General features: G+C 43.0%; 1 protein-coding gene across 2 annotated transcripts in view; it reads right to left on the reverse strand.

Annotated features, from left to right (window-relative positions):
* Window positions 1–316: 316 nt before the first annotated feature.
* Window positions 317–13049, reverse strand: part of LOC144821595 (uncharacterized) — a 246678-nt gene continuing 233945 nt past the window's right edge. For both annotated transcript variants that reach the window (XM_078678821.1, XM_078678820.1), the window contains one exon: window positions 317–7084. In XM_078678821.1, the coding sequence (XP_078534947.1) occupies window positions 3204–7084 (3881 nt within the window). In that variant the 3' untranslated portion in view covers window positions 317–3203. The remainder of the gene's footprint in view (window positions 7085–13049) is intronic.

Here is a 13049-nt window from a genome sequence, read left to right on the forward strand (position 1 = left end):
CCTAGCTAGCACACCAAGAGCTCAAAAGTGTCACTATGTTCCTTCAGAGTTTACTATTCTGCATTTTTGCATATTAGTGAGGATTGCATGAGAGAGACCTGTGTGAATACACCTGTGTGAGGCCTATCTGTGGGCTCGCCTAGAAGGAGAGGAAATGAGGGCACCTTTGAAACATTATCAGGAGACCGGCTACTGTTGGTGAACCTGGTGCAAAGTCGGACTGTGGGAATGTGAATGCATGCAGTAAATAAAGGCATCCATCTAGAAGTGAGATTGGTCACAAATTTATGTATGAAGTAAAACAAGGCAAAAACTGTTCAGAATTAGAAAAGGTTTATTAAGCAAACATTAAAAAACATTCACTTTTTATATTTTACCAATAAGCAAAGGAAAAACCAAACAATTTCAAATGCAAGAAACAATGTGGAAGAGATGTAGCTGGCTCCGCGGAGCACATTGAAGACAGGGCCACAACACTAGGGGACAGACACGAACGGAGATGCAGAGATGCTAAGTGCTAGGCAGTTATCTCAGAAAGAGCCAGAGAGAGCCATGCATATGGACAGGGAAGGGTAGTAAACATGTGGACACCTGGGGAGGGGAGGGAAGGATGCTGAAACAAGGTAACAAACAGAGAAGGGCTCAGAAGCAAAGGGGAGAGTGAGTTATTTACAAGAGAGACAGAAAGACAGACACAAAAGAGGAAGTGAGCAAAAGCACAAAACAAGGAGCCTGATGAGAGAAGAGCGAAAGAAAGTGAGAACAGCTAAATCGAGGTTATGAAAAATGTGTGCATTGACAACACTATTTTCAAAAGACAGGTGTGGTGCCACTGCGGGAGGGGGATAATGGGGGGGCGGCACGTGGCTCAGGTGAAACAAATAATAAAGGGCACGAAGTGGGAAACACTTGGAAGAGTCAAATAGCATATATTCAATGGGCAACAATCCTCCCCATGGGGCAAGCAGGAAAAAGGGGTGGTAGGCACACAGATGTGGGGATTCTGGTGAGAAGTGGGATGGGGCAGGTAACAGTAGAGCAGACAGAGAAATTACATCCATGAGCAACCAAAGAAGAAAGCGTGAAAAAAAAAGTGAGGCCAACTGAGCAGGAAGGAACTCAAAGAAAAGCACAAAATGGCAAAACAAAGGGGGATTGGGGGTAGGAAGGGAGTTCAAAAATACCAAGCAGAAATTGGGATGCAAAGCAGACAAAGGGCAACGCAGGAAGGGCAAAGAGAGGGGGGGGGGGAATAAAGCAAGAAAGGGAAAGAAGCACAAATGTTAAAAATAATAATTAAGGATAAACTGCTTCAGGTTGCTCACACGAAAAAGGTGCTAGTCACAATCCTTCCAAAAGCAGAAACAGCAGAGAAAAATATTTGAGTGTTATATAACAAACATCTTTTACCACTCGGTAGTAACAAAGACATTTTAGAAATATTGCTTTTAGAGTTTATGATTTCAAAAAACAAATATTTGGATTTAAGCGCACCATATAATCATTGTACATATGCATTTTTTAAAATTATCTGGATTCAAACGTAGGCAATCTGTAAGTGCACGGAACCTGTGGCCCAATAGGATCATCAATTTGGATCCAGGGTGGGGACAGACTTGTTCAAACTCAATAGAAGTTTCACACCTCAGGGATAAAGCACTCTACAAGAGCTATGAAATCCTACACGATACGCCCCCATATCCAACCATAATCATGCTCTCAAATCTACACTGAAGAAACTGCTTCCAAATGTGCTTCACCTCTACAAACATTTTCAACTCAATCATTCAGATGTGCTCATTAATTAATATTCAAGAACACACCCACCAAATACAGAGACCAACAGACGCAAAAACCAGAAACTCCGTTAGAGAGCGTTTTGAGTTTCGAAGAGTGCACTCAGGACAGCTGAAGGGCCTCAGTCACTGAGTATTTGCAGATGGTTAGAGCACGACGCCAACGAAATGCAGCGGTCATCTTATTATGGAATCTTTTGGTAATGCTACAATAAACTGCATTTATTTTATCCAATATTCCACAAGTAACTCTTTAACCGCATGCGCGCTAGCGGTTTTCCCGCTGCACGCTGCGTTTTTTAAAAAGCCGCGTTACATGACGAGCTCAGCTCGTCATGAGCGTACGAGCGTCGTAACTCATGACGAGCTCAGCTCGTCATGAGCGCGGAAGGGGTTAAGGGAATAATTAGATTATATACCCAAAACTGGTTTAATCAATGTGTATATGCTAGAGTCTTAAAAATCTGCTTGGTCGAGTACATGTGTAGCGCCTTCCTCTGCAACGACACGGTTACATTTGTTGTGCAAATGCATTTAGATGTTGCTTCGATGATTCTCTGACTGGTGTGACTTCAACAGGTTGGTCTTTAAATAATTCATTTTTATGGTTCTTTTAGGAGGCCTGCTTGGGACATCCTTATTAAAAAGAAACAAATGTAAAGTCTTAACATCAATGGAAGTGCAGGGGGCAGTAAATCCTTGCAGAGTTCAGAAAAGTGCATTTATCATGATGGGTTCTAGAGCGGTCTGCAGTGAAGTGAATCAAGGTACAGTCACTGTACGAGGATGAATGCGGGTTTGAGTTTCTTGCTCTGCTTTAAGGTCATTTCAGAATAAACGGTGAATCTAAGTTCTGAATGGAAAGACCCATATGTTTAGGAAATTTAAGAGATACATTTTTGTCCACTAAGCACTTGCATCTTTTTACAAATCAATTGGGGATGGCAGAATTATATGGTAACTAAAAGGTGACTTAAGGTTCTGAAGAGGTTTGACTAAGTTTCACGAGCGCACGGGACCTCTCCGTATCAGTTGCGGCATGCTCTAGTATTCCTTCCCAGTTTTGTTTTCACATGGTTTTAGAGTTGACTTGAGATGCTTCTTCTGTTCGCTCGCTTTCACAGAACTGAGTAGCAGCTTCCGCTCTCTCTTCCTTGTCTACTACTTGCCTTCATCATAGATTCTTTGGTGTTTTTCAAGACCTACTTCTGCTCACATTTAGGGTGAGTGAAGGATCCCTATTCCATATTTTTCTCAGTACACATCCATAGTGTCCTCCAGCACACACACACACACACACACACACACACACACACACACACAATATGTTGGTCTTCCTTCTGATTTTCCAGCCGTTTGTCATGATCTGCAAAGCTCTAGCCACATTCAATGTTAGACACGGGTCATTTATACTTTAGTACACACATAAATGCCATACCGCACGTAGGATTTCAGATGCTTTATAAAACTTGTATGATAAGTGAACTTTCTCCCACATCCACGGCATGTACAATTTTGTCCTTCAGCAAGTTTTTCAAAATCTGTAAATTTCTGATCACCCTCATTGTCAATTAAGGGTTCATTTTCCATTATGTTCTTAGTACACAAATAAAGGCCCTCCCTGAAGTAAAATGTCTGATGCTTAAGATAACTTTTATGATAAGTGAACTTTCTCCCACACCCCCGGCATGTACAATTTTTTTCGTCTTGGTTTTCCTGTTGTGTTTTAAGATTTGCAACACTCTGGCCAAGGTCACTGTCAACCAAAGGTTCATTTTCCTTTCTGTTCTGAGGGCACAAATAAAGTCCCTCTCCCAAGTTAGCTTCTTCCTCATGATTTTCATGATGTTCTCCAATATCCATCTTATCGGTAGAGCTCTGATCACTTTCTTTGTGAGTGAAGGATTTATCTTCGGTTTTGGACTCCGCACACAAATATAGCCCCTTCCTCAGGTAAGCTTTCCGATGCTTTAAAAAACTTTTCTGATCAGTGAACTTACTCCCACACCCCAGGCATGTACAATTTTGTTCGTCTTGTTTTTCCTGTTGTGTTTCAAGATTTGCAACACTCTGGCCAAGGTCACTGTCAATCAAAGGTTGGTTTTCCACCCTGTTCTTAGAACACAAATAAACGCTGTTCCTCAAGTGAGATTTCTGATGCTTTTGAAATTTTTTCTGATTAATAAACTTTCTCCCACACCCCCTGCATGATAAACATTTTTGTTTTTCTTGCATTTTCTGTGGTTTTTCAAGATCTGTAACTCTTTGATCACATTCACTATCAATCAAAGGTTCATTTTCCTTTCTGTTCTGAGCACACAAATAAAGGTCCTCTCCTAAGTTAGCTTCTTCCTCATGATTTTCATGATGTTCTCCAATATCCATCTTATCGGTAGAGCTCTGATCACTTGCTTTGTGAGTGACGGATTCACCTTCGGTTTTGGACTCCGCACACAAATATAGCCCCTTTCTCAGGTAAGCTTTCAGATGCTTTATAAAACTTGTATGATAAGTGAACTTTCTTCCACATCCACGGCATGTACAATTTTGTCCTTCAGCAAGTTTTTCAAAATCTGTAAATTTCTGACCACCCTCATTGTCAATTAAGGGTTCATTTTCCATTATGTTCTCAATACACAAATAAAGGCCCTCCCTGAAGTAAAATTTCTGATGCTCAAGATAACTTTTCTGATCAGTGAACTTACTCCCACACCCCAGGCATGTACAATTTTGTTCATCTTGCTTTTCCTGTTGTGGTTCAAGATTTGCAACACTCTGGCCAAGGTCACAGTCAATCAAAGGTTTGTTTTCCACCCTGTTCTTAGAACACAAATAAACGCTCTTCCTCAAGTGAGACTTCTGATGCTTTTGAAATTCTTTCTGATTAATAAACTTTCTCCCACACCCCCTGCATGATAAACATTTTTGTTTTTCTTGCATTTTCTGTGGTTTTTTAAGATTTGTAACTCTTTGATCACATTCACTATCAATCAAAGGTTCATTTTCCTTTCTGTTCTGAGCGCACAAATTAAGGCCCTCTCCCAAGTTAGCTTCTTCCTCATGATTTTCATGATGTTCTCCAATATCCATCTTATCGGTAGAGCTCTGATCACTTGCTTTGTGAGTGACGGATTCATCTTCAGTTTTGAACTCTGCACACAAATATAGCCCCTTCCTCAGGTAAACTTTCAGATGCTTTAAAAAACTTTTACGATAAATGAACTTTTTACCACATCCACGGCATTTACATTTTCGTCCTTTAGCAAGTTCTTCAAAATCTGCAAATTTCTGATCACCCTCATTGTCAATTAAGGGTTCATTTTCCATTATGTTCTTAGTACACAAATAAAGGCCCTCCCTGAAGTAAAATTTCAGATGCTTAACATAACTTTTCTGATAAGTGAACTTTCTCCCACACCCCAGGCATGTACAATTGTTTTGTTCTTGCTTTTCCTGGGGTTTTTCAAGATCTGTTATTCTCTGATCACATTCACTGTCAATCAAATATTCATTTTCCTTTCTGTTCTTAGCACACAAATAAAGGCCCTTCCTCAAGTAAGCTGCTTTATGGGTTTGAAAGCTTTTCTGACCAGTAAACCTTGTCCCACAGCCCATGCATGTACAATTATTTGGATCTTGTTCTTCCGTTTTTTCCCCAAGATCTGTAAATCTCGGATCACATTCAATCTCAGTCACAGATCCATTTTCCATTCTGTTCTTCGCACACAAATAAAGGCCCTCCCTGAAGTTAGATTTCTGATGCTTAAGAAAGCTTTCCCGATAAGTAAATGTTTGCCCGCACCCCGTGCACTCACAAAGTTGTTCTTCCTCATGCTTTTCATGATGTTGTCCAATATCCATCTTATCGGTAGAGCTCTCATCACTTTCTTTGTGAGTGAAGGATTTAGCTTCAGTTTTTTGCTCAGTACACATATACAGCCCATTCCTCAGGTAAGCTTTCCGATGCTTTAAGAAACGTTCCTTATAAGGGAACTTTTTCCTACACCCACGGCATGAAAAATGACCTTTCTTAAGCAATTCTTGGCGGTTTTCAACCTCTATGGAGCACTGTTCACTAATAGCGCCTGTGCACGCTTTCTGATGGGTTCGAAAACGTTTACGAGTGAATTTTCTCCCACACGGACTGCATGTAAAAATCTGTTTTTTGACATGCTTTTCTTGGTGTGTCTGAGGCTCCATTGTAACAGTACCGCTCTGGTCACAGTCAATAGAATTATAGGGTGTATCTTTCTTCCCTTGTTCTGTACACACATTAAGCCTGTCTCTCAAATGCATTTTCAGGTGGTTTTGAAGATTAATGTTTCTAGTAAGGATCTTGCCGCACTCATAGCAGATATGAAGTTTCTTTTTTATTTTTTCATCATGGATAATTCTCTGGTGGGACAATAAATATCCCTCTTGAATAAATCCATTTCCACACTCTTCACATGCAAACGGTTTGTGATCGGTATGAATTGTCTGGTGAGTGAGAAGATCTACTTTGTTCCCAAAGATCTTGTTGCAGTGATTGCAAGAGAAGATTGGCTCGACCTTGGTTAAGGTACATGATTCTTCTTGATGCTTCAGACCTACGTGAAGACTCTGGTCACTTACTAGCGGCTCTGTCTGGATACAAAGCTGTCCACAACCCTGCAGAGTCTCCTGGTGTCCCTCGCCCTTCGGAACACCTTGGTGGTGGGACATCAGAAGCTCTGTTTGACTACAGTTGCTATCACCTATGTGCGTTTCTAGATGGGCCTGTAGATCTCCCTTTTGCACAAAGACAGCTCCACACCAAGTGCATGCAAGTGACGGGTTTGTCTTTTGGGGTTCTGAATTTATTGAATGTTGTGCTCCAAGTGTACCACTTTCTTCACTGTCAAGATCTCCGACCGGCTTAAAAGCGGTGTGGCTTTTCTGGTGCTTTAGAAATTCTTTAGAAGAAATGAAATATTCCCCACATTCTGTGCATATAAAGGATATGTTTTTGTTTTCTTTAGATTGGATTTGGGCGCTTGTTTCTGTAGCATTCACAGCACTTCGTGTTGAATTGGTGCAGAGTAATGGCATTTGGTCTTTGTGCAATATGCGGTGGAGCTCCAGGAGCTTGAATTGATCAAATGTTTTCTCACACTCTTTACAACGGAAACGTACACCTTCCTTGTGAACTTCCTGATGGCTTTGAAGTTTGAGCTTATTTTTAAACACAAGGTCACATAATGTACAAGCAAAGACAGTTGCACGCTCTGCGAAGTTCTCAGTCTCCTCCCAATTTTCTTCTTTGTACGCTGTAAAATAAAAACATCTGTAAATCATCATACAATGTTCCAAGAAAAAGGATTTTTAAAAGGGATCAAAAGAGAACAGGAAGATGGCCAGATGAAGATCTGCCAGAAACCAGTGACTTACACCTGTTTGTGCTCATAAGACTGCATTTATATCTACACTTTGTCTTTTATTTTCTTCTCAGAGTGTCTTGGACGGTAAGCTGATTTCCATCCAAGTGTTCCAATTACAAAGGAAATAATCTTACCTGGAAGTAGCAGTGGGTCTCAAAGCCCAGGCACAGAGTCATTGGGACAGAAGTTTGATTTTGCAACTGTAGCTCAACACACGAAACACCACCAAACCCATGGGAGAGAAGGTTACAGTCATCACACTAGAAAGGCTAATGATAAATCGGGTGCATCATTAACCTATGGCAAGAGGAGTAGAGAGACATCCATCACTTCCCTTTGTAGTTGCATTCCATTCCATTCAGAGCCTCCCGGGAGGGACGTAGCGTCATCAGTAAGATTGGGAGGGGGGGGGAGGGGGCAGTTGAGCTTTAGATCTTCTAACAATCATGCTGGCACATATTATTAAGAAACAAGCTACTTACCTTGGGTAACACCTTATCTGGTAGAGACAGGATCTAGCAGCAGATTTCTTACCTTTCAATTCTCATCTGGCCCCTGCCTGGATACTGAATTTTTTTTCAGCAGTACTTCTGCACATCGGTAGATAGCTTTGTGCAACTATGTAGTGACAAACACCGGATGTGACAAGTCCATATATGTCCCTTCCCATTATGCTGACGTCAGTTTGTTTGCGACTACATTCCGCACCAAAAACCAGAGAGCCACTTACAGAAACTGGCTATGGAAACAGTGTGCCAATAAGGAGATCTACACCTCCCTCTCTCAATACATTAATAAGGAGGATTTGCCAAATATCAAGCAGGATATAGAAGGTAGGAAGAAATCAGTTTGCAGAACTGGGAGGGTCAGTAAGGAACCTGTAGCTAGATCCGCTTTCTACCAGATGAGGTGTTACCGAAGGTAAGCAACTTGAGGGGCGGTGGTGAGCCCTACATTTTTCAACAATCCCATTGGCATAAACGGTTACAATACACTACATAACAAGCAGGGAGCATGAGAGGGGCTATTGGGGCAGTGGAAAAGGAGATTAATGCGGATCGGTAGGGGTACTAAGTGAGAGAATATGTAATATTTTTAAATACGTAAGTGCAAACAACTCACCATATCCGACAAAGCACCTGTACCCAACTATTTACCAGAAGAAAACGTTACTTACCTTCGCTAACGCATAATCTGGTGTAGACAATATCTAGCTGCTGATTCCTTACCTTTGAATTTTCCAGGCATCAGACAGGATCCGGAAACTTTTGTGTGAGCAGTACCCCCGCACGGTGTTGGGTGGCTCCCTTCAGCTCTGCGTGGCGTAGTCGGCGCCGGATAGGACTTCTTGGTCACCTACATAGGCGTCCAGGAATGCAGAAGTCGGTTTATCACTACTTTTTAGAAAAGGAGTGCAGTGCTATGAATTAGACTGACCTGTGGGTGTCCAAACTAGGGCCCTGAAAAGGGGATCAACCCTAGCTCTAATAACGTGTCTGCAAAGCTGGGAGGCATGGGTGGGTCTGTAAGGAATCTATAGCTAGATATTGTCTCTACCAGATACTGTTTCTGAAGGTAAAAAATGTGTTCATCTGATAGAGACTTCTAACTGCAGATTCCTTATCTTTGAATAGATACCCAAGCTATACCATCCGGTCAGTAGGCTGCGGACAAATTACTAGACAAAAAATTATTTCATGACCGAACAGAAGAAATGCCCGTCCCTGCGGACTGGACTGTCCATGCAGTAGCTCTTTGCAAACGTGTGCAGAGATGCCAATGTTGCTGCCTGGCAGATATCCAGGACTGGAACACCACAAGATAACGCCGTGGTCGCAGCTTTTTCCCTGGTGGAATGGGCCTGTACGTGTGAGAAAGTGCCATCTTTGTTGCATTGGTATGCCCCCACTTTTTGCTGTGCTGCTGATGTGCATTGACTGAGTGTGCCCTGGGCTCCTGCCCACCAGGTGCCCAGGGCCTGTGTTCCTTCCCAAAATCTGTGTTGAAACAAAACTCCGGCCACCTGTCACCCCTAGTAAATGGTACCCTAGGTACCCAGGGCATGGTGACCAGAGAAGACCCCTATGGGCTGCAGCACTTATTGTGCCACCCTTAGGGGCCCTCTACCCTGAAACCCACACATTGCCTTAGCAGGGTAAGTGTCTAAGTACAGAACTAAGCAAAGAGTCGACATAGTACACATCCCTGTGTGCCATGCCAGGTGTCTGGGTAAGTTTTCCCAATCAAGTATTGCTCTGGGGAAACCAATATATCTTTCACCATAGTGACACTGGCACCTGTATCCCTCAGGCCTACTACTCTAGTTCCATTAATAGAGGGGTATTGCAAATACTTTTTCAAGTTGGGTGGTAACCCAGCTACATTTGCAAACTCCACTTCCCCCAAGGAGACTAGACTAGCTTGAGTGTATTCCCAGATATGCTCTGGGTTCTCCTCTGATCCCATCTTAGACTTGCTGTCCCTGGAGTAGCTGTACTGGGTGCCTTAGGGGCTGTGTTGTTGGGGCAGTTTTAGTCTACAGTTAAATGTCCCAACTTCTTACAGTTGTTACAATAGGTCTTGTTAGGAACAAAGTTCTTCCCCCTATAGGGCTGAGGCATATAGGGAGTAGTTTGGGACACACCCACCTGTACAGATTTTTTGGGCCGTTTGGAAGACTCAGACTTTTGTCTTGGGGATTCTCACCACCTTTCTTGGTGTCTTGACCCAATGGTCTTCCTTCTTTCCCAATTCTTGGGGAGAAATTAGACCTAGGTTAACCAAACGCTGATGCAACTTTTAATTTGTGCAGTTACTCAAAATGTGTTCCTTCATAAACAAAAAGTCCAGGAAAATCATGCACATTATGTCCAGTTAACCAACCACCCAGTGTATTTACTGAGTAGTCTACACAATCTATCCAGGATTGGGTCTGGGTTTTGTGAGCCCCCCTGAACCCAATTCTGTACTCCTCAGTAGTGAGCCCAAATCCCTCAATCAGAGTTTCCTTCATGAGGTCATAGGACCCTGCATCTGGCCCAGAGAGGGTCAGAAGCCTGTCTCTGCAGTTACCAGAGAACAGTTCCAGCAGGAATGCCCCCAGAGAGGTTTCTTTAATCTTCTCATATCACAAGCCTTCTCAAAGGCTGTAAACCACTTGGTGATATCATCACCTTCCTCAAATTTAGGGACAATCCCTTTGGGGATTTTAGGATCATAAGATTGCTCTGTCCTGGTTATTGGTATTGCTGCCACCAGAGATAGGGACTAAGCCCATCTCTTTCCTTTCTTTTTCCAGAGCCAGGAGTCTGGACTCTAGATCTAATCTCTTGGCCAACTTTGCTAAGAAGCTGTCCTCTTCATTGGGGCTCTCCCCAATATGTCCTCTGGGGCCTAGCCCACCTGTGTGGTTCCCAGGCTCCCAGAAGCGGACTCTTGGAGTTAAGGGTAAGGGGACCCTTACTTCCCTAGAGATGGGGGCAGGGGGAGGATTACTACCCTCCTCCTCCTTTTTCTTCTGCCTCCTCTGACTGGGTGTCACCCTGTTCAGAGGGGTGGCCTTTTGCATACTCCGCCAGGAGCTCCTGGAGCCCTCGTTTGGTTGGATGCAGGCCCATGACTATCTTGTAATTTTGGATAAGGACCACAATTCCTTTAAGGACAAATGTAATTAAGCTCCTCAGCCACCAGGTCCATGGTGTAATCTTCACTAACAGCTGGGTTTCTGCTGAGACATTCTAACCTGACAGTTCTAACCCTCTACCCTAGCTATAGTGACTTATTTTTCTAAAATTCTAATGGGACTTAAGCAAGGCCCTACCAGACTTTTAGTATTTTGGAAAAACCAATCTCAGAATTCTAAAGTCAATTTATGAGTTCTGTCATGTGATCAGATGGTAAACAAGTAGTCCAACAAATGCAAGTTTGTATCCCACCGCTGACCCACTAATGTGAGAAAGTGTCTCTTTATATACTGGACCAAAGTAAGGTACCGTGTGTATAGAGTCCACAATCCCCAGAAGTATAACAGAGGTTAAAGTCAGGTCTGACCTTACTCTCTAAAGTGGTAGCTTCGTCGAGCAGTAAGGCAGTACCAGAGGACAGTGTAAAGCATTTGTTGTACACACTCAGTCAGCAAAAGGTTTCACACACTCAAGGACTGAACTCCAGGTCAATTGTTACTATATCAAAAGATAGAACATGTATAAAAATATACTTTTCTCAATATGAATGATCTCAGGTAATTGCTTTGCAGAAAGTCAATAAACTTTGTAAACACAATAGGTAAAATGGTTGCAGTAGGCAACACAATTCTAAACACAATTTAACATTGAGCTCAATGGGTTATTCTACATCAGGACTTGAACCATAAGAATCAGAGGAGTTGGGGACACAACGACCCACAAACGGTAAGTACCCAGGAACCCCGTGGAGGTTGTGTGGATGTTAGTAACACAACTGTGAGTAAAATGGAAGCCAATAGAGAAGTCGCAGATGCATTTTTAAAGAAGGATCCTTCCCGGAGGACCCCGAAGAAACGCTTTGGAAGACAGAAGGTTGGAGAGTCAGCCCACCCAAGGATGCCTCAGGAACCAGGTTAGTTGCACAAGGGAAGCCCAGTGCATAGGCGTGAAGTGATGTCAGACCTGCTGTAGACAAAGGGTGACTTCGAAGAAGAGGTCTCTGGAGAAGATAGTGAAGGAGTCCGGTGGAATCAAAGGGTGGAACCTGCAAGCAGTGGGGATAGAGATGGAGGCACAATGCCCACCGCTGTCGAGAGGTTCAGAAGAGTCGACGCTGACATTGTCGCTGCAGCTGCGAAAGACCAGGAGCTGTGCACGAGCTGTCCCACGTATGATATCGGTGGGAGCACACAAGCCTTGGTAGCCGCAACTGGTGTGGAGAACAGAGAGCAGCAAACTTACAAGGGACTCACCAAATGCAGGAGTCAAACCAAGCCAAGAGCAGGACCTCCCAAGGACTCTAGAGGTTGCATTTTTAATTTCAATATCAAAGCCTGGAAAGCCAGAAGAGAAATGAGGCTCTTATCGCCGATAAATTGCGATGCGAAAATATTAGCAAAAGTGCTGGCGAACCGGCTGAGCTTACACATGAATGTGTTAGCTCTGCCTGACCAGTCGAGCTTCGTACCTGGGCGAGCAACATCTCAATCTACGCACCCTCTTTGCCCTTCACCTTACTGCAGGATATAGATCCTGACTTGGAGGTCGGTGTTTTTAGATGCCATCAAGGCATAAGACCTTCAGTGGGACTATCTCATGAGCGTGCTCCTCCGCATGGGTTTCCCGCCCCCTTTTTTACCCTGGGTTCAGTTGCTATACAATCAACTGCAGGCCAAAATCTTAATTAATGGAGTGTGCTCCTCTTATTTCCAAATCACCAGGTGAACAAGGCAGGGATTCCCGCTATCCCCTTTACTGTTTTGAGCTGGCTGTTGAGCTGCTGGCAGCCAAGCTGACAGCATCACAGGGAATATGCGCTGCAGTATCCAACAAGACACATTCTAATGGCTCTTTTGGCGGATGACATCATCAAAGAAACTTTATTCGGCATTAGAAAACACCATAAAAGTACAATATAAAACAATATCATATATAAATACATTTTTCCCTTCAAAAGGATTTCACAAACTAATCTATTTATAGTCCATTTGATTCTGATCCCCCCCCCCATTTTGCTAATATTTTCCTTAGGGATTCCTTTCAGCAGATCTCTCTTGTCTCTCTTAACTTGACTGCTAATCTTAAAAACCTCGTAATGGAGAGTAGAGTCAGGGGGTCTTGTGCCACTTGAAAATATAAAAGGGCCACCTTAGCCTGTTTAAATGTATTCT

This window comes from Lissotriton helveticus, chromosome 2_2, assembly GCF_964261635.1.
Source record: "Lissotriton helveticus chromosome 2_2, aLisHel1.1, whole genome shotgun sequence".
NCBI classification, from domain to species: Eukaryota; Metazoa; Chordata; class Amphibia; order Caudata; family Salamandridae; genus Lissotriton; species Lissotriton helveticus.